The following is a 23,845-nucleotide window of genomic DNA, read 5'->3' as shown; positions in this document are numbered from 1 at the left end:
GGAAGATTTTTCCTTTTAAGAAATGTCAGAGGAGATCCGTTGTAGAGTCCGTCTTGCCTCGGACGCTTGTGCCGGCGGCCAGTATAAACAGCTTTGCAGGAAGGCAGGAGTCGGGTTGCCAGGAGGATTTTGGAGCACGCTGCAAAAAGTTTTAGCCCCGGATGGTTTGGAGAGAAGGCAGATCAGAGATCCCTCGTCGTGGATCAGAGATCCCTCGTGCAGAGAGTCCGGAGCGGAGGAAAAGAGGAGACTTTGCTCTTGCCCGGCCGGGGATGGAGCATTGGAGCGTGCCCCATCTCGGCTGATCCACGCTTGGCGTGGCCGATGCTGCCTGGAGCGCGAGCGGCCGGAAAGCTCCAGCCTGGGAGCTGGAGGAAGCCTCCGACAGCGGTGGCGTGACTTCTGGATGTCGTGGCCTCGACCTCGGGCGCCTCGCTCGGACTCCTGCGAGAAAGGAGAAGTGTGGGTTGCACCTCCCGGTCTGGATCGCGTCCAGAGATAGAAATTGGAGGATTTCTGTCTGTTTTTTCTGCACCTGCGGCCTCCCTCTTGGCTCCAGGGGAGTCTTGCTGAGCGTCCGCTGGTTTCTTTTATCCGATTTTTCCTTCTGGGTACTGCGGGTTCTCGGTTGGGCAGGTAGGATGGCATATTATCTTGCGTCACCTTTCAGCTTCGCTGTGTGTCAGCCTGTTAATTGCAACCCATCAATTAGTTCTGGAGGGTCTGAGGCCGGGAATAGCGGCCGGACGATGCGCTTGGTCGCGTAGGACTCGAGGAAGACAAAAAGCGTGGGATAATGCAACGGAGGAGCCCTAAAAGAAAGACAGGGAAGGGGTTGTAACCTCCCGGGGCTTCCCTGAATAAACTCGAGTTGAAATTAACTTCTGCTGATGCTGCCAGATTTCGGGTGCTTGGTCCCACCTTCGTCAGGTAGATCTCGGAAGGATGTTTATCCGTGCAGGCTGCGCGTTAGGAACCGGCTATACCTAGTCTCTAGATATACTTGCTTCTCCAGTATAATATTCATTTTTTTGGCCCAACTCACTTGTTCCAGCTTTTAAAATAGTTGTGTTGGGGTTTGGGTTTTTTTTTTTTCCCCCCTTGTGGGTGCTGTATTGAATATAAATGGAAAATTGGGCTGCTGCTTTGTTTGTCTGGGAGCGGCAAACCTGTCTTTCGAGCACTGGAGAAGTGAAACCGCCTAAAGCTAAAGGAACATATAGAGGAGCACATGATGCTGAAGCTAATGACGGCCTTGCCCCTGACCATGCTGAAGGCAGCATCGGCACAGACGGGCACCGGGCTGCGATGCTCTTGCGTTTCCGCACAGGACAACGGGCCCGTGGTGTCGTCCGCGGGTGTGGGGACGTTGTGAACCAAAACCGAAGGTGAGCCTGGAAACCGGCGATGCTGGAAATGCCTGGTTCAAACTGGAGGGGCTGCGGAGAGGAGAGCTCTTGCGCTTAGAAACCGGGATGGGGTGCGGGGACTTGGCTGGCGCTGGGGTGGAGAGGGGTTTGGAGAAGGGGGACGTTCGGCAGCTGCTGGAGCGTCGGATTTGGGGACCCAGAGTCTTTGGGAAGAGCGTCCGTGCACCAAGCGGCTGCGACTTGTCCATTTATATCGGGGAATTGCCATCAGTAGAGCACGAGGGCGATGCTCCCGTCGCAGCTAGGTGCTGCGGGTTCCCCGGCTCGGCTGCAGAAGTTTTGCTGGGATTCCCAGAAGGCATTTTTCCTCCAGCATCAGCGGGGGGAAGATGCGGCCGTTCCGGTGTTGCTGACGATGCTGCGTTTCGTCTCTCGGACCGCCCTGCATCACGGGGGCTGAGCAAGGTGTCCCCTCTCCTCTTCTGGCCGCCTCCTCCCTGGGAGCCTCTTAAATGTTGGCTCTGAACTGAGACCAGCTTTTTTTTCCCTAGGTAGTCAGAAAGCTTGCTCACCTACAGAGCTGCAACTGGAGATAATTACAGTCTGTATCAAGTGAGAAACAAAACACGTTTTATAGCTCTCTTGTTTTCCCCTGGGGGATTTTGCCACCATTTGAGAATTTTGTATCCCTTTTTTTTTTGTTTTTTTTTGTTTTTTTTTTAAATAAAGTTCCTTAGGGAAGCGAGAGGGAGAGCCTGCGTCCTGGGATGTGCCAGATCTCCGGGAGCGCTTTGCCGGAGGGAGGCGAGTCAGGATGATCTGGTTTGCGATGCCAGATGAAGATGTGCCGTCGTGCCCGTTGCCTCCCGTCCTTCAGGCGTGACTTGAGCACACCCGTGTTGTCTGGTGCCGCTGAACGGCATCGCTCGACGTGCATCCATTTAACGTGGCCCTATTGCTCTCTGCTTAACGAGGCTGGTTTCTTCTGAAAAGTGGCTAAAATTCAGAGGGGGGGAGGGAAATCTGCTCTTGCTTAGTTTATAATCCCAGATTGCTGATAAAGAGGAGATGCTCCACAGCCAGTCCTTGTTCACGAGTCAAACCCGAGACGTTTAATCTCTGCCCTTCGTCTGGGTTACTGCGACACAGAGCAGGGCCGGTACTGAAGTTCCTGACTGTCTGACCTTCAGACTCGCTGAATAGCCCGTGGTTGAAAGAATTCCTGCTCTTTTCTGCTCGTTTTTAGATGAAGTCGAGTGCTCTCCCCTGGCGTGCCCAGTTCTGCAGTCGAGGTGCTCTGGAAATTCCCAGGGCTCCCAGGAAAGCTGCAGTTTTTCCCCTCCCCTTCGCCCTCCTCGCAGCTGAGTGTTAATGCTGAAGGGCCCCATTCAATAAAGAATCCGAAGCCTAATTTAATTTTTATTGAATCTGGCTGAAAGCATGTGCTCCTTACCAAGCCTGGAAAGCCTCCTCTTGAAGGGATTAAATAGTCGTGGTACCTGTTTCTGATAACAGTGCTTTTGATTTGTTTCTAGTACCGAAGCCACTTACGTTAAAGGGGAGGGCATTTTGAAACCCTTCAGATACCATCTACTCGCGTCTCTGCAAGCAGGGGTTTCATTCATGGTCTGCTCAGTCTTCCCCTCCTGCGGCGAGTGGATGTGCTAAATGATGCTGCCGAAATCCCGCTGACTGGTAGCCATCGAGTCCTGGCGGCTGGTGTGGTGTTTCTGCAGTGTTTGTTGGCCAAAAGCTTGATTTCCTACCCGGTGCGTTCCCCTTCTGCATCCCGAGACGGCGTTTCCTTAGCTTTCCAAAAGACAAACTGCTTGTCCTCCCGCTCTGTGCTAGCGGGTGACGGCAAAGCTGGAAAACCACAGGGATGCTGTGATGCTTGGGGACGTGGTACCGCTCTTGCGATGGAGCAGGATGGGTCCGCGTAGGTGAGGGACACCCAAAACCCCACTTTGGCGATGGGCCCGGTAGGTCTCTGGGCTTCCTGCAGGGAAGGGGAGGCAGAAGGAGACCTTCTGCCTCGCAAAGAGGCCGACCAAAAGGTTTGTTCTCCTTTCGTACCGCCCCTGTGTCTCCTTTGTGGTCTTGGTGGTGGACCCTGGCTGCTGCCGACTCCGTCGCTTGGCACAGATCCTGCCGGTGCCTCCGTCGCTGGCTTTGTTTCGTGCTCCGGCTCCGATCGGAGCGTGGCAATAACGCTCCTCATCGCCTGCGTGCCGGCAGACGGGGCTTTACATCCTCCTCCTCCTGCTCGCGGTTGCGCAGAGGCAGCCCAGCTCCACACCAGCAGTTACTGGTGGCAATTTCTTCTCTTTTCCTATGTCGCAGTTCAAAGGGACAGCGGCTGCCGTGGGTCTTTAAAGGAAACGCGCGTCTCCGCTCGCGTTTCGGGGTGGTGCTTTGGCTCGCTTAAATAACTGCCTGCGAAGGGGTATGGCTCAATATGAAAGCTCATCAGAGCCCAGCAGCTCTCCCTTTGGGTACGCTGCTTTTTTTTTGTCCGTGCCAGGCTTGCTGGATGTGACACCTTGAGGTGCAGATGTCACCTTTCATGTTTTTTAAAACAGGCAAGTTTTTACCAAGTTCTGATGGTTTTCCTCGCGCAGGTACATCTCACCACCCTTCTGAAGGCCAGTAGAAGACCACTGTGCGCTCAGGAAGCCTGAACCTCCTCTGCGCGCTCCAGTATCGTTTTATTTTTCTCCTTGCAAGCAACGTTACAGCTGCGTTTGTCTTGGTGTCAGAACACATGACGTGCATTATCCACGTGCGTGAAGCAGCGCAAGGTTTTTGAGTACCGAGACGTAATTCAGTGAAATTGCTTCAGATTGCTTATCAGTCAAGGTGGCACCAGCTCTCCTATGCTCCGTGTGTGTTGTTTTGGGGGTTTTTAAGCGATATATTCAGTTTACATGTCAATGTGGAGCTCGTTTCATAGGCACGAAGCGGCTTCCCAGTAGGGAAGAACCTGGAGGATGGGTTGACCACACCGAGGGTGGGTACCACTACCTAGGGATGCTTTTTTAACGTGTCCTCAAGCAAACACCGAAGCGACGGCTGGTTAGAAAGTGCCTGTGCGCCCTCCCCATGCGTCAGCCTTTGTCTCCCTCCTCCTCCTCCTCGCTCTCTTTCATCTCCCACGAGTACGAAGTGGAGGAAGCAGCCGTGGAGGCCCTTTCATGGCTGAGTTAATTGGAGCTCGGCGCTTTCCCAGCAGCCGGATCCAGACAGCAGCGCTGGGTGCGGTGAGGCTTCTCGCTATCCCGTGGTGTCTTAAATAACCCACCACCACTCACAGCTTCAATTTAACCTGGGGTCACTTCTTAGGGATGGGGGTGGAGAGCAGCATTTCATGTGTCTTCCTTGGCTTGCCCGTGCTTGCCTTTCTATATTTGGTTGCAGCAGACGTGCATTTTCCTGCAGAGAGACTAGACCGTCAAGTAGAAAGAAGTCTAAGGTGCTCACCCTGAACATGGCAGCCTCTTGGAGATCGGGCTGTGCCAGAGGCTTGGTCGGACTTTTTTTCTTTTGCATTGCAGATTTGCATTTGTTTTCTTGCTGCCTGCCGTGACTGCACCCCTTTTTTTAAGTGTAAGGTTTCTCTAGCATGGTTCATACCCTTGGAACCGTATTGATGCTGTAGTTGAACTTGTGTGACAGCTGTACTTCAGAAGATGTGTAATTATCGGGGATTTAGAACTGAGCCAGAACAACATTTTCCTGGCAGAAATTTGGCTTGGCGCAGCTTTATCTCGCGAGTGACTTGGAGCCGGGTTTAGGAAGCTCCACCTGAAGCGAGCGTGGAGGAGCAGAGGTGCCCGAGATTCAGCTGCTTTGGCCTCGTCTTTCAGCTCGGAGCACGCAGACCTTATTAACCAGCCCCTGCGAGCTGCTGGCGTGCGCAGCGAAAAAACCTATCGGCGTTCTTGAGACAGCTGTGCTAATTCTGACTTATTCCCTGGTTGTTTGTCATCATCCCCAGCCCCAGTCTGCACGTCGGTAGGTAAAGACCTCACCGAGCTGGTCTTTCCTTCTTTGCAGGTGGAGCTCCCTTGGCTTTTTTTTTTTGTTGTTGTAGCTGGTTTCTTATCAGCCTGGGAGCAGAGAGATGGGGTTGGGATGGGCTCTGCGGCTCCTTCCCCTTTTTTTACTGCATCTGTTTGCCATGGGGCATTTTTGCACCTGGAGGAGAGGCAGGCGGGCGGCTGGGGAAGATGGAGAGCGAGCGTGGGTGGGGATGCTCTTGTGTGCGCCTTCATCCTTTGAGTGCAAAGGTGCCTCGTGTTCCTCGCCGACTAACAGGGCGACTTCGCCCGAGAGCGTAGGAAGAGCAGGAAAATCGGCGTGGTAGGGGATTTTCTGTATTTTGGAAGCTTGCTAGCGAACCTGGTGTGCTGTGGCATTCATACTGAGAGCAGGGGGCTCAAACCATGCCTCGGGTCCCCTCAAAAAACAAAAGTCCACGGCACGAAGCCTGCGAATGAAGCCTTACAAAAACTAAGGCTGGGCACACGTAGTGCGAGAAGGAGCTAAGCTGCCCTCGCTGTGTCCCTGGATGACTCGAGTGTTTGCCGGCTCCCCTTTCTAGTAAATCTCGTCAAGTCGCAGGCGGCAGTGGTTTAATGCTGAATGAGGGATTGTGCCCTCGTTCTCAAGGGCTTCGGGGAGCTCTCGCCCATCGGGTGCGTGCGGTTCCTTCTGCTTGGGAAATTCCCGCCTGGCTGGTTTAGGATCGGGACGAAAAGCGTGCGGCACTGCTGCCGGCAGGTCACCGCATGCCGGCGCATGGGAGGTCGGTGCTCCCCGCGGGGGGAGGCTGGGCTCGGAGGTCCCCGCCGGCCCCGGGGGAGTTAAGCCGGGTCTGCCACGACGGTTTTCTGTTTGCCGTGAATACTGATTGTGTCCTTATGTCAACCTCTGTCCTGCAGGATGGACAGAATGACGGAAGATGCTCTGCGCCTGAACCTTTTGAAACGGAGCTTGGACCAAGCAGATGATCGGGATGATGTCCTGGCAAAGAGATTGAAAATGGAAGGACATGAGGCGATGGAGCGCCTGAAGATGCTGGCACTGCTGAAGAGGAAAGACCTCTCGGGCATCGAGGTGCCCCACGAGCTCCCGGTGAAACAGGATGGTGTGAAAGTCTATGAAGAAAAGCTGAATGGGAGCCTTAGGCCCCATGGGGATGGCAGGACTGCAGGGAGGCCAGGGAAGGAAAACATTAACGATGAGCCGGTGGATATGAGTGCGAGGAGAAGGTAGGTGCCAAACGACTAGAGTCTCTAGCTTGCCTGTTGTTAATCCTGTGCTCTGCAGATGTGAGAACCCAAGTCAGAAATTAAATCGACGTTTTGCGGTCCTGGGGGAGTCTTCCCGGTGTCTGCAAGGTCCCTTTGGCTGAACGCCGAGGAGAGGAGCCTGCTCTCCCAGCAGAGTTTCTCTGGAAGGCATTCAGCACTATTCTTTCATTGTTTTTTGCTTCTGCTGCCCTTCTTATTCCACCCCAAAACCAGATGGATTTTGTTTCATCCTCCATCCATAGGTTTAGTATTATAAGCTACAACCGTCGGGTGGCTGGCAGAGCAGACCCTGCCGGTGCACACGGAGGAGGAGGAGGGCTTCCCCTCCAGCCAGGACTTTTTATTAGCACCTACAAAAGCGGCAGCAGAAGTCCTTTATTTAGCTGGAGGCCAGATCTGATGCAAGTGGCACGGACAAGTCGCTCTCGAACCTGACCCTGGCCAGGCTAATGCCTCTGCGAGGAAGAAGTAAATGGTTTTTCCTGCTGAGGCTGCTCGTGAGAAGCGGTTGCTTGAGCGATCGAGTGCTGGTGAGCTGTGTCTGTTTTTCAGGAGAAGCTTTGGTGTTCTTCACGCTCTCCGTATGCGCGGCGCGCGCACACCTGATTTTTATCATCGGTGAACTCTGGCAACTCAATTTCCGCAGCTGACACCTGCAGCCAGGTTCTGCGCGGGGGAGTTGGAGGGTCACGCGTGAGAGCCCGTGTGCTGCGCAGCACCGGTGCATCCCGCCTCTGTTCTTATTTCAGCTTTCTTGGGAGGGAGAAGGAAAGAAACGTTAATGATTTTGATTTTTTGGCTTGATTTGGGTGCCAAGCCAGCGCAGGCTTGGCTGACAGGCTGAGGAGCAGGACGGAGGAGTCCTGGTGTAAGTAGGTGCAAAGTGCTGAGACCTTCCCGTGATGTTTTGGTCAATGAAAAACTGGACATGAGCCAGCAATGTGCGTTTGCAGCCCAAAAAGCCAACCATATTGTGGGCTGCCTCACCCGCAGCGTGGCCAGCGGGGCGAGGGGGGGGATTCTGCCCCTCTGCTCCGCTCTGGGGAGACCCCCCTGGAGCCCCGCGTCCAGCTCGGGCGTCCCCAGCACGGGAAGGACATGGAGCTGCGGGAACGGGGCCAGAGGAGGCCACTGAAATGGTCCGAGGGTGGCACAGCTCTGTTGTGGGGACGGGCTGAGAGGGTTGGGGTTGTGCAGCCTGGAGAGGAGAAGGCTGCGGGGAGACCTCACTGTGGCCTTTCAATACTTAAAAGAAAAATGGGGACAGACTTTTTAGCAGGGCCTGCAGCAATAGGACAAGGGGGAATGGTTGTAAACTAAAAGAGGGGAGATTCAGACTGGATATAAAGAAGAAATTTTTCACGCTGAGGGTGGCGAGACGCTGGCACGGGTGCCCAGAGAGGCCGTGGGTGCCCCGTCCCTGGAGACGGTCAAGGCCAGGTTGGACGGGGCTCCGAGCAGCCTGGTCTGGGTGAAGGCGTCCTGCTCACGGCAGGGGGATGGACTGGGTGGCCTTTGAAGGTCCCTTCCCACCCAAACCATTCTGTGAGTCTCTGTTTTCTTGGTGCTTCAGACAAACGACTGCCCCTTGCTCAGGAGCCAGGGTATTTGCAGTTGAAGCGTGTTTGAAGGAGACGGTTGTAATTCCTGTGCAAAGCTGCAGCCTGCAACGACAGGAGCTGCGTTCACGGGCCGGGGGAGAGATGCCGGTGTCCCGACTGGTTGAGTACGTCTTTGCCTGTGGACGTGCGGGGAGTCTGGCTGCTTCAGCGGGAAGGTGCGAGGGCAGGGAGAGCCCTCCTCCCGATGGGGTGCCTTGCCAGCGTTCTCCGGTCTCACTCTCCCTCTTCATCGAGGAACCGGGATCGTGATTGAGCAAAACCGGGATTGTTTGTCTTCGTTCATGCGTCATATCGGGGTCTTTTTGTGTCGGTGGTGGCTTTTGGATAACAAGGGGGTGCTGCCTGCGCTTCTGGGGGGCTCCTGTCCCAGCGGGGGCTGGTGAGCAGGTGATGGACGGGGGATTTGAAGGCAGGGGATCTCAACGCTTCAAGCCCTTTCTGGGTGCTGCCAGTATAGTAAATACTATAACGACTAATGCCTTCACAGGCACTTTCTTATCTGTCACACCCTGGCTGAAGCGTCAGAAGTGGTGAACAGACCTGGAGAGCCAGAGGTGGGAAGGAGAAAACCACCTGGATTATTTTTCTTTAATGACAATATATGTGGCTTAAATCTGCCCGGTCACCTCTGCCGCTGGTTCAGCCTCCCATAACATCTGAAGAACTGCACGCGGTGAGGCAGAGACGTTATTGTTGCGTACCGCAGGGTTTTACCTGCGCTGGCGGGAGCATTGGGGTACGAGCAGCACCCTCGGTAGGCGCCCGGGCTTTGCTCATGTCCTGCTCCGGGTGCATCATCGCGGTGTTGCACCTCCTGAAAAGTGCAATTCTCCCAAAAAGCCCCGTGGGTGAGACAACACGGGTAATACTCAACCACTTGGCAAATGGGTTTAAGCTCTCGAGGCGTTAAATGCTGTAGGAATAACCCTGGCTCTGGGTAAGTTACTGTGCAGGTCATCTTCTCCCCAAAAAGCTGGGAGGCGAGCGTTGGGCACCGCGGAGGGCTGCGTGCTCAGCTGAGTTGCTTGAATATTGTGCGAGACGTGGGGAATCCAGTTAGGTACCAACATCGGACGCGGACACTTGAATCACTAACTGTGATTGAAAAGAAATCAGCCTTAAAAAGAGGCAGAAAAATTCTGCTATGAGTTTTGAAATAATTGAGTCCACATCGTCTCACCTCTGCCTGCCTCCTGCGCCATCGGCGTAGCTCTTCTTCCAGTAGTTTTGTTGTAATTGTGCTCTTCCCTTGACAAAAGTAAATAAAACAACCCTGATATATTCAGCAGTTCTTTGCAGATGGCCCTGTTTTCCCCTGTCTGGTTTTGACGCTGGCTTTGCTTTTTTCCCCTCGATGGAATGTAAATAAAACAGCCTGGATGTATCTGGATGCTCGTACAAAATAATCACCAGCAGCCATAATGACAGCCCGCGATTAGGAAAATCCTGACCCCAAATCCGATGCTTTATTACTCCGGGTGTGCCCGAGATGTGGCCACGGATGCACGAAGAACAAGAAAAGCTGTTGTGCTCAATGCTTGATTGCCTTCAGTCTCTCTGGTCCGAGAGTTTGGGATGCTGTTACTCAAAGCAAGCGCATCCAGAGGCTTGCAGCGGAATAAGGGACTTGGTTTTGGTGCTTGTGGGGTCCGCGCGAGCAGCCCTGATGCTGATGAGGGAGGGGACCCTCAGCTGAAGCCTGCTGCATTTTTATTTTTGACGTGCGATCCTGTGCGTACCGGAGAGCCTCCTATCCAACACTTGGTCATCGCAGTATTTGTTGACATTTGAAACTCTGGGGAATGGTGGCTGCGAGTCGACCTGGGATACCTGCTTCGTCGCGAGGACGTGTTTATTCCTGAGCGGTTTCGTGTACAGACGTGCCCTAATGGGTGGCTGGGAGATAGGCACCTTGGGTAGCTTGCAGCAGGAGCCAGATAAAATGCCGTGGGAGAGCAATGGGCCGCTCAAGAGCTGTTGAAGACTCATCCAAAAGCAGCTCTTGCTCTTGGCCAGCTAAATATAAAACTCCTCGGATGCAGGTTGGTTTGCCTGGACCGGCTCGGGCTGACTTTATCTCGATAGGATGCTCTGGACCTTCTCTGCCGACCGCGCTGCTGGGACAGACCACAAACTCCGCTGGAAACCCTCCTGCCACCGGTGACCTGAGAAGCTGCCTCCTCTGCGGCTTCCAGAGGGAGCAGCAGCTGGAAAACCCCTGGTTTGGGTCCCACAGGCGGCATCCGTGGGGTGCTGAAAGGAGATCCGCAGGAACAGGATATCTATTGATCCGCAGATACCGCGTTCATGTGACGCCGTAAGTGTGTGATGGCCCACAAAGAGGTTATTGAGGGCTCTGAAATAACGCGCCCACAAATACCGTGCAGAGCCATGCCCCGGCACTTTTGGGCTCAGCCAAGAGCTTTCGCGGCTTTGATTTCTTCTTTTATTTATTTTTTTTTTTCCCTGCTGGTTTGGAGCCACGCTGCTGGGGGCGTTTCTCCAATTTCTCCAGCTGAAGAGCGACCTGCAAACTCCGGGATCGATGGGCTTTGCAGTGGACGTGCAATGGCTGGAGAAGGGGGCAGCTACGCAGCACTAACGCTTTGAAATGCCCACGAAAGCGGCTGTAACGTTCGGGAGATGAAGCTGCCAAAAGCAAAACCCCCCTGCGAGCCAACGTCCCGCTCCGAGCATCCTCTCCGGATCCACCGCCCTCGGAGCGGCCGAGCCTGGGAGCTGGGATTCGGCTCTGTGCTTCCTCCTGGGTGTTCGAAGCGAAAAGTTTCGGATAAGATAACTGCGCATCTCCTCCCCCTCCGCAGCCTCACAGCAAAGACCTTCCCGTGAGTCCGAGCACGATAAGTGTCTGCCTCGGTGGCAGCGCGCCCGGCACCTTTACAACCACTTCCCACTGGATTATTTAGCATTTTTCCAAGGCTTTCCCAGCACCATCACGTTAAATCGGTGATAGCAAAGGGCTTTTATTAGTGTCTCCTTACTCCGAATGATGCCACCGCGAACAGTGCGGTGCTTGGATACTGCTGGATTATGGCATTGATTTTTTTTTTTTTTTAAATTTTTATTTTTTTTCCCAGCAACGGGCTGTTGTCATTGCTGCTCCTTTCGTTTACTGATTTCTAGGTCACGGTTCAACTGGATCTTTTGACTCTACGCAGGGTATTTATTCAGATTTTCCTTTATGGAGTGACCTTTTAAAATCAATTTGTATTGAGACAGGCTTGGAGTATTTACATTTCTGTTAACTGGGGGGACTTAGCCCGTTCTCATCCCCAGCGTCGTGGTGATCCTTCCTGAGTAAGTGTGAACAACACCGGGCCGGAGGATCTGCCCTGGTCCCTCTCATCTCAGCACCTGGCTACGGTTGTGTCTCCCTCTTTAGTCACTACCCGGCTCATGATGAACACCCGACGGGGCCTCTCGCAGACAGGGTTTGCATCACGCGTTTGCTTACCTTGCGCTTCCAACAACCCACCTTTCCCCCTGGTGAAGAAAACGTTTCCGAAGGAGTCTTCTCCCTCCTGCGAGCGGAGGATGCTTCTGTCCTACGGCCGGCACTCCGCTGGTGTCGGTCGGCTCCGCAGGCCAGGGGAGCAGTGCCGAGCTCCGGTTCGCATCCGTGGTGGAGGGAGCGCTTGTCCCTCTCCCGGATTTGCTGCCAATGTCTCGGTGTCGTGGCTCAGTCTTGTCTCTTTTTTTTTTTTTTTTTTTTTTTCCTTCTGTTGCACAGTGACCAGGACAGGGGACGATTAACCCCTTCGCCAGATATAATTGTCCTCTCCGATAATGAGGCATCCAGTCCCCGTTCCAGCTCTCGTATGGAGGAAAGACTTAAGGCAGCAAATCTTGAAATGTTTAAGGTAAGGGCTTTCTCGGCTGTCCCGGGCGGCCGCTCCAGCGGAGAGCCGTTCTGCTGCACGGGGTTTCTGCTTTTCTGAAGGATTTGGGAGCTAAGGGGGTTTCTTAGCCATGCGGTAACTTCTGGGCACAACGATCCAGTTCTTGCATCCTTGGTGATCCGTGGTACAAATTCTTGCTTGTATTAAAGCTTCCTCACGCTGTCTTGCCACCAAGGCACAGCAGCAGGTTTCAACTGTTTGAGTTTTGACTGATCTTCTGCTTTTTTTTGTAGGGTAAAAGCATAGAGGAGCGACAGCAGCTGATCAAGCAGCTTCGGGATGAGCTACGGCTGGAGGAGGCCAGGCTTGTGCTGCTGAAGAAACTGAGGCAAAGTCAGCTGCAAAAGGAGAACGTGGTACAGAAGGTGAAGCTCTGAGCAGCACCGTTTGGGGCTGGGCGGGATAAGGGGAAGGGGCTTGGCCTCGCAGCAGCCTGTTAACAGGCAAACACAAAGACTTGCTCGGCTCCTGGACCTCCCTTTACGCCACGTTTGTCCTCCTGTGTGATATTTCTTACCAAAGGGTGTCTGTGGCAAATCCACAGCCCATCCTACCCTCAGGGCCAGCTGAGAGGATAAATCCATGCAGCTCTGAAGTGTTAGTATTTGCTGTAGCATCGATGAGGCTTGGTCCGCGTCGGGTCTGTCGATGGATTTCCTTTCCCAGCACCGTGCACTGATGGCGGTTCTCGTTTTCTCCCAATCTAGACTCCAGTTGTCCAGAATGCGGCGTCTATTGTCCAGCCATCTCCTGCTCACGTGGGACAGCAGGGACTGTCCAAGCTTCCCTCCAGGCCTGGAGCTCAGGGGGTTGAGCCTCAGAACTTAAGGACATTACAGGTGAGCCTTCCTGACACCCGTTTTCCATGCCAAAGACTATGATTTTGCTTGGTGCACACGCAACGCTGCACGTTTGCCGGACTGAGATGCTTTTTCCAAGAGGCAGATAAATGCTGGCAGTTCTCAGCGCCGTGAGTAGAACAGGCTGGTGTCCCACAGTTGGTCTGGGAAGTTCTCTCTGCAGGCGAGGTCGTCTCTGAAGCTGATCAGCAGAGACCGAGCCACCCCCGTAACGCTTCGTGCCTGTCCCAGCTCTTGGCCCCTCGCGGGACGTGCGTGGGGAGGTCTGGGTGCTCTGCCGCTTCAGAGGCGGCAGATTTTTCAGCAGGGAGGTCTGGAGGTTAGTCCAGCCAACGGTTCGGGTTGTGTGAGGTGGAAGGAGCCGAATTTAGATGCAGTGGCCCTGAAGAAAGTTGTCTGCTGCTTGGTCGTGCAAGTTCTGGGGCTGCAGGGAGAAAACTGCTCATTTGCACGTACCCGCAGGAGAGCTGCTTTTTGAAATGGTGCAGAATGGTCAGAGGAAGAGGGTGAAGAAAAATGCAAACAAAACAGGGAATTGAAACGTTTACCTTCTTTGGGAAAGCGCTATAGGCAGAGCAGGGTGCTGTCTGACACGGCTACCTTTCTGCCTGGGCGCTGGAGGAATGCTAATTCTGGATGACACAATTGTTTAATGTTGCACGGGTAAACAAGAAGCCAACGGTATGAGCTCACTGGAAGGAGGGCGCTCGGCGTGCGGGGTGTTGATGCTGCCGGGCGATGGGGATTTCTTTCCTGGGGCTTGGTCCAGCTCTGCTGCAGGGCTTGGGGTCCCCTCCCCAAGTGCTCCTCTTCCCCGAGCTCGGTAGCATCGGGAAACGGACTTTGTCCTTTCAGCAGGAGGCTGTCAGTTGTATTTCTTTGATAATACATTGGGATATACGAAGTCCCAGCGATGCGGTTGTGAACCCAGACGCTGGGAGGATGGTGTAGGGGACGAGGATGGAGGAGATCCTCCAGCCGCTCTCTCTGCCTGCAGCTTTCTCTCCTGCTTTTGCCAAAAGACTTTCATTTCAATCTTGCTGATCATTTACTCCCTCCATTAACCATCTTCTTTGTTTGTGGCATTTGTTTTCTTTGCTATGGCAACGATTCCGGGTCAAGTCTATTGTGGCTTCGCAGTGGGATCGGGCTGGTAAAGGAAACGGGCTTTAGGAGAAGAGGAAACGCATTGTTTGCACGGTCTTTGTGAAGCTTTTCTTACGTGTGACAGCGATGAACCTCATCTAGAACAAGTCTAGCAAAAAAAAAAAAAAAAAGAAAGGGGGAGGAGGGGAGAAAAAGGTTGGCAGACGGGAGGTGTTTAATGTTTTAAGGTCATCTCTGATAAAAAAAATTGAGCCCTTCTACCTGTCGTCCCCCCTTGGAGCCGTTGTGGCGGTGCTCGGAGACGCGAAGACCTTGCTGTGAGCTGAGCCTTAGGAGAAGCCTGGGCAGGTCAAGCCCTGGCTCAGCCCGCGCTCAGGTCTTTCCAATCCGGGTGTCATGTTTCTGACTGCCGGGATTGAGGTTTGTAACACGCCTCCGCATTCCTGCACCAAAGGCAAACACCCATCTCCCTCTTAGTCAGGACTCTTATAACTGTTTTGCTTTGAACTTGGTCCCCGGTGTGAATTCTGGTTTTAATAGCTCTAAGCAGCTGGCAAACAGCCTCCTCCTTTTATTTTTTTTTTTTAATCCCCTCTTTTCCCCTTGCATTCTTCCATATTGATCAAATTGACGGGGTTGTTTTTCATGCAAAGATAGGCCACGAAGGTGTGTCTTGAAAATTACATTCCGAATCATCCCAGCCTAGATCCTGAAGTTCCAGCCTCTTCCCCGTGAGCTGGGAAGCCTTGCTCCACCAGATTACTACCCCTTCCCTTGACTCGGGTGCAATTCCAGCCTCTCAACAGAAAATATGAATACGTTAACTTGAGACATCCTCCCTCCAGGCAAAATGGCCATGATTATTTAATATAAAGGACAATTAGAGGAAAAGTTAAGTTCTTTGAGCGGCGTCTCGCGTTAGAAGTTAACTGGAATTACAGATGAGTGGAAATGCTCTGCTGTTGCAGAGCCTGATCAGGGAACTGAAAATTCTGGTTTGCCTCAAGTCCTTCTTTTTTTTTTTTTAAATCTATTTCTTGTTTCCTTTCTCGACAGGGTCACAGTGTCATTAGGTCTGCCACAAATACGACTCTGCCCCATATGCTTATGTCGCAGCGTGTGATTGCTCCGAACCCTGCCCAGTTACAAGGGCAGCGGGTTCCTCCTAAACCTGGCCTCATCCGCACTACAACTCCAAGCATGAATCCAGCCATCAACTACCAGCCGGTAGGTTCCTCGTCTGTCGCTGGGCTTTGGGCACAGTCGCCTGGTGGGGTTAGCAAGAAGGGAAAACGGGAGGTGCCTTATGAATCTAGTGAGCGCCGCGGAGGGGCTCGGAGCTCAGCGTGAAGACGTCGGAGCAAAGCTTGCAGCTGGAAACATGTCCCAAGCGTGGACGAAGACGGATGTCCTTGACCCACGTGGAAGAAGGAAACGATAAATAATTTAAAAGCTGCCTATTTGGAGCTGCCAGCTACCAAAGTGCTGGTTCGTCCGAGCAGCGCTGGCCTCCTGCTGTAACAGCGACACGAAGACCCCAGTGAAGCGGGGTGACTGGTTTGGGAGCAGGACTGGTTCCTCTTCCCGCGGTCACTAGCAAGCGCTCGCTCGCGTGTGCTTTTCTTCCGCTTCTCTCTGCCAGAAGAGCGCAGCGAGCCCCCTGCAGCCGAGGAGCAGGACGCTTAAAACCATTTGTTTTACTTTTGCAAGAGCGGAAAGACTTCTGTGAAGACTGGAAACGGAGAGGGGGAAAAAAAAAAACCTAACGCTTTCCAGTTCTAGCACTGGTGCTGCGTCAAGCAATCAAACCTTTCTCCTGCAAACAGCCTTGGTTCCTGGGCTGCGTCTCCCGCGCTGCAGGATGGTCTCTGTTCCTCATCGCAGGCCGCGACGCTTGGCGATGCTCTGTGTGTGGGCAGGCCCAGGTTAACGGCCCCTGTTAATTCCTTTCAGGGTTTGTTGCCAGTTCTTAAAGCCTTTAAGCTGTCCTAACGATAGGATAGTGCAAATTTGTAAATGATAAACGTGACTACACAACAATCTGAAAGTCCTGTATCTGAACAACTGTCAAACAAACCTAATTCGTTTAAAAAAACCACCCCAACTGCTCTTACAGAAGAGTTGTAAGTTCATTGGTGTTAATTCATCAACTGTTTATTTAAATTGGCGTGAGTTATCCCTGATCGGCTCTGCCATTAATTTTCCTGGTCCTACATTAGAACGACTGGTTTGGGATTAGCTTGGTTCTCTGCCTTTTTTCCCCAATCAGCGAAGCGTTAGCAGTCTTAAAAAAGAAAACTGGGGCAAACTGATTGATCTTCAGTGTGTTATTCTCGATCGACACGACTGTGCCCCCCGAGCTTTGGTAGCTGACCCCGTTTGAATCGCTGAGAGGGTTTGTTACCGTTTGGGATTTTCCCCTTTGCATGCGTGGAAGTGTTCCTACCCTGGGAACCAGGTAGGCTGGGTGAGAGGCTGGCAGCAGCCCTGCCTGGGCTTAAATAGGTTGCAGGCTGATGGCTTCTTATCACAAAAGACTGCGAAAGCTGCATCCTCGGGTCGGCAGAAGTCTTTGTGCTTTGCTACCGTCACGTGCCAGAGGGGACCGCGCATCCAAATGAACGGAGGATGCAGAAGCAAGCTGCTGGAAATGGAGGAGGAGGGAATTGGCACATTCGGAGCACCTGTGTGGGAGGGGACGGACACCATCTGGCAGCGGGGATGCTGCCTGGGCGCCTGCCAGATCAGCGAAGCAAGAGGTGGAGGAGCAGAACTCGGCAGTGAGCGATGGTGCCCGTGCGTGAATCATGGCAGCTCGGCGCTACCTACGCTCGGCAAGGCCGACGCCAGGTCCTGAGGCCAGACCTGCGCACGCGTTGCCTCGCCTGCAGAAGTCCCCGGGCTGCTCTGGATGCCGAGACGACTCCTGCGGATTCCGGTGCACCGGAGGCTCCTCGGCACCGGTGCTGCTGATGGCTTTATCGTAGGGGCTGAGACTCCTCCGGCAGATTCCGGTGCGCCGGAGGCTCCTTGGCACTGGCACTGCTTTATTGTAGGGGCTGAGCCGAGCTCCCTGCTCCCGAGTTCCAGCACGGCTCCTGTCTCCCCAGGTCCTTTTGGGAACGTTGGCAGACAGAGGGAGGGTTGTGAGAAGGTGATCTGGCTCATCCAGCTTACCTTAGGGGCTGAGCCGTAGTCGGGGACTGTATTAATTTTCTGTATTAATCCTCATCTCCTCTTCCTCTCCAGCAATCAAGTTCTTCTGTTCCTTGCCAGCGTACGTCGTCTTCAGCCATCTATATGAACCTTGCCTCTCACATCCAGCCTGGCACTGTGAACAGGGTGTCGTCTCCGCTCCCCAGCCCCAGTGCTCTGAACGACGCCGCCAACTCCCAGGCAGCCGCCAAGCTTGCCCTGCGCAAGCAGCTGGAAAAGACGCTGCTGGAGATCCCACCCCCGAAGCCGCCCGCTCCCCTGCTGCATTTCTTGCCCAGCGCAGCCAACAGCGAGTTCATCTACATGGTGGGGCTGGAGGAGGTGGTGCAGAGCGTTATCGACAGTCAAGGTGAGCTCGGGGGGCTCAGCTTTCCTCAATCGCCACAATCCAGTGCTCCCTCAGGCCGTTTCCTATTTATTTTTTTTTGCAAAACACCAAAATCTGCAGCTCGGGAGGCTGCGAGAGAACGGTTTCTGGTCTTGCCCAGCCCTGGACTCCGCTCCTTCTTGCTGCGGCTGCCTGCAGCGGAGGGGAGGGCAGAGCCCGGATCCCCCCGGGCGCCAGGGAGCTGCGTGCGGACCCCGTGGGCACGGGGCCGGTCTGGCGAGGCTGGCAGCCGTGATGTGCCAGGCGTGCAGCCGGCCCCGGAGCAGCGGTGTCTGTGTCCTGGGGCTCGTCGGGCTGTGCCCACTTGGGGAGGGGTCTCCCAGGCCCTTCCCTTGCCCTGAATGAACGTTTGGGAGCTGAGATGCAAAATCCTCGGAGCTGTGACTGCCCGGGGTCCCGTCCCTGCGGGATGGTGGAGGTTTTAGCTCCCACTTCACCATTCCCTCTGGATTGTCGCCTCCCAGCTGGCTGGGATCTCGCCTGTGCTCTTCCAGTGCGTCCTCGGCACGGCGTAACTGCGGTGCATCGGTGGCTCGCCTGACTCAACCACCAAGACCCCCGGATTTTTATAGTCTTGTCCCAGCACCATTGGGTTGTTCTGTCCCTGGGGCAGGATTTCTCCTGTGTCTCCCCCGGGATGCTGAGCTCTTGCCCAGAGCGGGGTTGGACTTGGATGCAATGCTGTCCTGAAAATCCGTTGATTTGCTGGGACCTTCCCTCCCGCTCCGACGGTGCCCGGGATGGAGGAGGCGGTGTGAGAGTGGGGGGGCTGTCCCTTTTTCCCACCTAACTCCCATTCTTGCTGACTCCCAGGGAAAAGCTGCGCGTCCCTCCTGCGTGTGGAGCCCTTTGTCTGTGCCCAGTGCCGCACCGACTTCACCCCTCATTGGAAGCAGGAGAAAAACGGGAAGATCCTGTGCGAGCAGTGCATGACTTCCAATCAGAAGAAGGCGCTGAAGGCAGAGCACACCAACCGACTGAAGAACGCCTTCGTGAAAGCTTTGCAGCAGGAGCAGGCAAGTAGACGGCCACCCTCTGAGCTGCGCCGGTGGGGCACGTTTGCTCCGGGAGAGCCTGGAGCTCCCCGCCCCGGGCTCCGGGACCCCCTGCTCCCCTTCCCTTTGCACATCGGGGTTCCCCATGAGTGAGCTTGAGGAGTTTGGGTTTTCCACGCCCAGCTCAGCACATGGAGTTTCGAAGAGCGAAAGGCTGGTGCCGAGTGTCCAGAGTGCTCCGGAGCGGCTGCTCCTCTCCCTTTGTGCATTGTTTTCCCCTTGGATTTGTAGCTCGAGGGCTGGCTGGGGACAGCTGCCACTGACCTTCCTGGAACTCGCGGGAAGTCGCTTAACTGCTTGCTGCCTGCTCGCTTTTCTGTGGAAGGGGGGAATTTGTTAAATTTCCGTGATAAATCAGTGTTGGAGAACTTGTTTAGAGGCCCTGGGGTAAAATAAACTGGAATCATCATTTGTGAACTGTAAAAAAAAAAACCCTAAATACGAAGTGGAATCTGGCTGCTGACAAATGGGACGTGCCTGTTTCGGAGCAAAAAGAGTCTTTGGGCTGTTTGTAACACGTGGGTGCAGAGAGAGAAAAGCTGTTCGTGTTGGCTGCGGCAAGACTGCGGTTCCAGTAACACCTTGGGAAAGCAGCCGGGTTTTCAGTGGTTTTCCAATAAAGCAGCGATTGCGGAGCGTGGGGAGAGGGACCTGCTTCCCCCCTTTCCGGGAATGCCGCCGGTGCCGGCGTGAGCCCCGGCGTGCCCTGCTCGTGGTGCCGGAGGGGTCAGCTTGGACCTGTTGCGTCTGGTCGGGGCGGCGAGGTCTAATCGGGTGGCGTGCGCCTCTGAGGATGCTTCTGGTTCTTTCGCTCAGGAGATCGAGCAGAGGCTACAGCAGCAGGCAGCCTTGTCCCCCACCGCAGCTCCTGCCGTCTCCAGCGTCAGCAAACAGGAGAACATCATGCGGCACCACACGCTCCGGCAGGTGAGCCGCGCTCGTTCTTCCGCAGCTCCGGCGCTGGGCTCCCGGCCGAGCGGGACCACGCGTCCCCTCGCTTGTAGCCCGGACGGGCGCTCCTGGTTCGGAGCGGGGCGGGCACAGCGAGCGCTCCCCGAGGAGGGGGCTGCGAGCGTCCCGCTGCCTTCTCTCTTACAGCAGCATTGGGGTCTGGCTGCCCTTTTCCCAGGGCACTGAGGGTTGCTTTTAACCGGGGTCCCCTGCACCCCGTTTCTTCAAGCCAGCAGAGACCGTAGCTGCTGCTGGTCTCCTCCCACCCCTTCCCCTTGGGATCCCTCCCCTGTCGATCCCGTGCCGTCCGGTGGGGGAGCCCGCAGCGCGGCCCCGGACTCCGCCGCCCGATTACGTACCTCTACAGAGCCATCTGCAAACTGCGTTTTCCACATAGCAGCCAAAAACCACGACGGATTCTTCACCCTCTGGCTGCAGCTCCGTCAGCGACTGCTTCCAGACTGCCGGGCCATCCCACTGCCTTCCTACCAACTTTGTTCTCCTCTTCCTCAGGCTCCGCAGCCCCAGAGCACTTTGCAGCGTGGCATCCCCACCTCTGCCCGCTCCATGCTTTCCAACTTTGCGCAGGCACCCCAGCTGTCGGTGGCGGGCGGTCTCCTCGGCATGCCAGGTAACGTCCCCCCGTCCGCGCCGGAGAGCTTGGGGCTAGACGGAGAGCGGGACGGGTCGCTCTGCGCCTGGTTTGATTTTTGGGGGGCGGATTGCCACCAGCAGAGGCTGATGGTGATCGTGGTGCTTCCCTTCCCCCTGCCGCCGAGGCCCTGCAATCCTCCGCGGATGTCGGAGGCGTGGGTTTGGGTTAAATTACTCCTTCCTTGGTAAAAGCTGGGAGCGTCCTGGCTCGCTGGGCTGGGTCGGGAACCGGGGACCTGCGAGGAGCTGGAGGAGTCCCCACCTCCTTTTCTCTCCCCTCTCCAGGTGTTAACATCGCTTACCTGAATGCTGGGATCGGAGGCCACAAAGCGTCGAGTTTGGCGGACCGGCAGCGGGAATACCTTTTGGATATGATCCCACCCCGCTCTATATCGCAGTCCATCAGCGGACAGAAATAACGCCTGTTGACCGTCCCCCCCTTCCTCCCCACTTCCGTCGCATGCAGTGCCTGTACTGGTGCCTACCGTACACGGGGAAAAAAAAGACAAAAAAAAAGAAACAAAAAACAAACAAATGAAAAAACAAACAAACAAAAAAAAAACCATTTCAAACCTTCAGCGACCTGTCCTTTTTCCAAACCTTAACTTCTTTGGTTTTCTATAGCAGTGAGAGGTCACTTCCTTTGCCCGAGGTCAGAACAATGTCTGCTTGAAATCAGCACTCTACATGTGTTAAAGCTTGTTTTATGCTATTTTTTGTAATGACAAAGCATAGAATTTTTAATTGTGTTGTGGTTTTTTTTTTTCCTTTTTTCTTTTTCCCCCCCCTCCTTTGCTAAATGGATGGTTAAACCTTTTTTTTCCTTTCCAGAGACTTTGTAAGGGCATCCACTTGACATTAAGTGACCATTATTTTTTTTAAAGGGCAGCCTATGCTGACTCACGGGGAAACGGGGGCAAAGAGATGCGATGGGCTGGAGCCCGGACCGCCGTCCGCGGTAGGGTGCTACGGTTCCCTTGGCTCGGCAGAAGAAGTCCGGAGACGCCGATTCCGACACCTTAGCTCCCCTCTCTCTCTCTCTCCCCGGAGGAAGGGAGCCCGGTTTGGTGAGGAGCCGGTGCCCGTCGGCATCGGTGTGCGGGCATCGGCGCCGGCGGGGTCGATGGACGGTGCTGGCAACCCCCTTGACCGACCCGAGGAGCCCGGCGGGGCGCAGAGGGGTGTCGATGCCGCCCGGTGAGCGCCCGGCACGGTGGGCGGCCGCCATGGTGCGCGCCGGCGGCGGTGCTTCTCGGCGGGCTCTAGAGCAGACTGCGAACGACCGCTGGCCTCGGGCGCGGTGAGTCCCCCTCCTCTCCCCTCCGCGCTCTTGCATGCTCCGGAGCCGCTCTCGGTCGTCATCTCCCGCCGCCGGCCCTCGCGGACGATGGGGACGGCACCGCGGTCCCCGTGTGGCACCCGGGCTCCGGCCGGCGGTTAACGAACCCAAAGCAAGAAATAAGCCGCGAAAAGTCGTCTGAGAAACGCTCTATTTGCACTTAACCTTCACACTAACGGGCCCTCCCCTCCTCCTCCTCCTCCTCCTCCGCAGACAACCACCCCAGCCAGCCAAATCGCGCCCCGGCTGCCGGAGAGGCCCCGGCAGAGCCGTCCCCGCGTCCCCTCGCCTCCGCCGGGACCCCTCGGCGCCCAACCATGCCCAAACCCGAGGGTCGGCGCGGGGGTTTGCTGCTCCCGGGGTTTCCTGAGAGTTTTCTGGTTGCTTTTTCCAAAAAAATTTTTTTTAATGAATTCCCTTTTTTTAAGTTTTTTGGTTTGTTTTTTTTTTTTTTCTTTCCCTGACGTTAAAATTTTCTCGTGCAATTTTGAAGCGCCAGCTCGCCCGGGGGGAGCTGCTCGACGGGTGGGGGGTCCGGGAGCCCCCCGCCAGCGTCCCCCCTCAATTCAATGAGCACTTAACCCCCGAGGGGTCTGGGCGCCGCCACCCCCCCGGGGCCCTCCAGAAGCAAAAGGATTTTTGGGGTTTTTTTAAATTTTTTTTTTTTGGAAGCTAGTGAAGCGTAGTGACGTATATATATATATACATATATATATATTTTTGTGGGGTTTTTTTGTTTTTATTCTTGTTTAGCTGGCTCCCCTCTTCACGCCCCCACCCCGGGACGCTGAGATCCTTTTCAAATCTCCTTTTATCGCCCTGCTTCCACGGGAGCACTTTGACGAATTGTTTCTTCTTGGCTAAACCTGAGTTTTTGGTTATTTTGGGGGTTTATTGGGTTTGGTTTTTTTTTTTTTTCTCGGCTTATCCTTCACTTCAGGGCCCTTCGACGTGGTCGAGCCCCCCTGCCCCGTCCCTCGCTCAAGTGCCATTCTCCCCCGTCAGGTGTTACCGAGAGGTACGAGGTGACCTGGGCGCATGGGTTGAGATTAAATTATAAAACTTAAAAAAAAAAAAAAAACAAAACAAAAACAAACAAACAAAAAATACATGAAAAAAAAAATACAAAAAAAAAACCAAGTGCAATACTTAATGCCGAGTCTCTCCCGGCGACGGCGGGGGCGGACGGAGGGAACCGATGGAGAACAAGATGCCGACTTCATGGTGCTATAAGTGAAATCCGCCCCCGGGGACGGGGGGACCCTTTTTTGCCCCCTCCTCCCCCGGGAGCGGGGGGCTCGACGGGGCCGGGACGGAGCGGGCGCCGCGGCCCCGGGGTCTGCAGGCAGTTCCCCCCCCCCCCCAAAAACGGCCCCGAAACCGTGGCCGGGGCGGCCGAGCGGGGCCGTCCCTCTGCCCCCGAGGCTTCGGCTGTGACCTGCGCAGGTTTAACAGTTTTATTATTATTATTTTTATTATTTTTTTTTTCGCTTGAGCCCCCCCCCCCCCCCCCCCAGCCCCCAGGGATGTGATGTACGGTAGAAAATCCTCCTTTTCCTTTTTATTTTTTTTCCTGGATACAGAAATAAGGATTTCTTTCCGCTTTTGTTCGCGTTTCTTTTACAGCTAGGGGTAGATCCGCTTGTGAAAATGCTTTTATTGGGAATTTTTTGGGGGGGGGGGGGGGGGTGTTTTGGTTTTTTTTTTTGGTTCCTCCAAAGGCGTAACCCGTCCCTCCTCTAACCTCCCCCCCGCCCCTTCATTAGCTTATGATATTGCTGCCGAAATGTTATAACAAGGACTCATTCGTGTATATAAGCTATTTCTTGACACATTAAAAAAAAAAAAAAAAAAAAAAGAAAAAAAAGGATAAAAAAAAATACAAAAAAAAAAAAAATTGTACATTGTGTAGAAAAAAAAAACAAACAACCGAAGGGAAAGCGAACCCGCCTAGCCATGGGTGTTGTGGAAGTCGTCACGTCCTTCTCGTAGTGTGACCTCGTGTGTATGACATGAAACGTGCAAAAGGGGGGTTCCCGGCGGCTCGG

The 23,845-nt window shown here is 54.5% G+C and overlaps 1 protein-coding gene across 4 annotated transcripts in view; it reads left to right on the top strand.

The window, feature by feature from the left end:
- GATAD2B (GATA zinc finger domain containing 2B) overlaps positions 1-23,845 on the top strand; it is a 43,582-nt gene extending 19,737 nt beyond the window's left edge. For 3 of the 4 annotated variants that reach the window (XM_082333218.1, XM_082333220.1, XM_082333219.1), the window contains exons 2-11: positions 6,314-6,643; positions 12,059-12,188; positions 12,461-12,592; positions 12,935-13,066; positions 15,251-15,421; positions 17,444-17,759; positions 18,612-18,814; positions 19,670-19,780; positions 20,318-20,435; positions 20,744-23,845. In XM_082333218.1, coding sequence (XP_082189344.1) covers positions 6,315-6,643; positions 12,059-12,188; positions 12,461-12,592; positions 12,935-13,066; positions 15,251-15,421; positions 17,444-17,759; positions 18,612-18,814; positions 19,670-19,780; positions 20,318-20,435; positions 20,744-20,877 — 1,776 coding nt within the window. In that variant the 5' untranslated portion in view covers position 6,314 and the 3' untranslated portion in view covers positions 20,878-23,845. Of the gene's footprint in view, positions 1-5,363; positions 5,385-6,313; positions 6,644-12,058; positions 12,189-12,460; positions 12,593-12,934; positions 13,067-15,250; positions 15,422-17,443; positions 17,760-18,611; positions 18,815-19,669; positions 19,781-20,317; positions 20,436-20,743 lie in introns of those variants that run through there. The other variant, XM_082333221.1, reaches the window with a different exon arrangement.

The sequence above is a fragment of the Platalea leucorodia genome, assembly GCF_965183815.1.
Source record: "Platalea leucorodia genome assembly, chromosome: 24".
Taxonomy (NCBI): domain Eukaryota; kingdom Metazoa; phylum Chordata; class Aves; order Pelecaniformes; family Threskiornithidae; genus Platalea; species Platalea leucorodia.
This window is presented reverse-complemented; position numbering and strand designations above follow the sequence as displayed.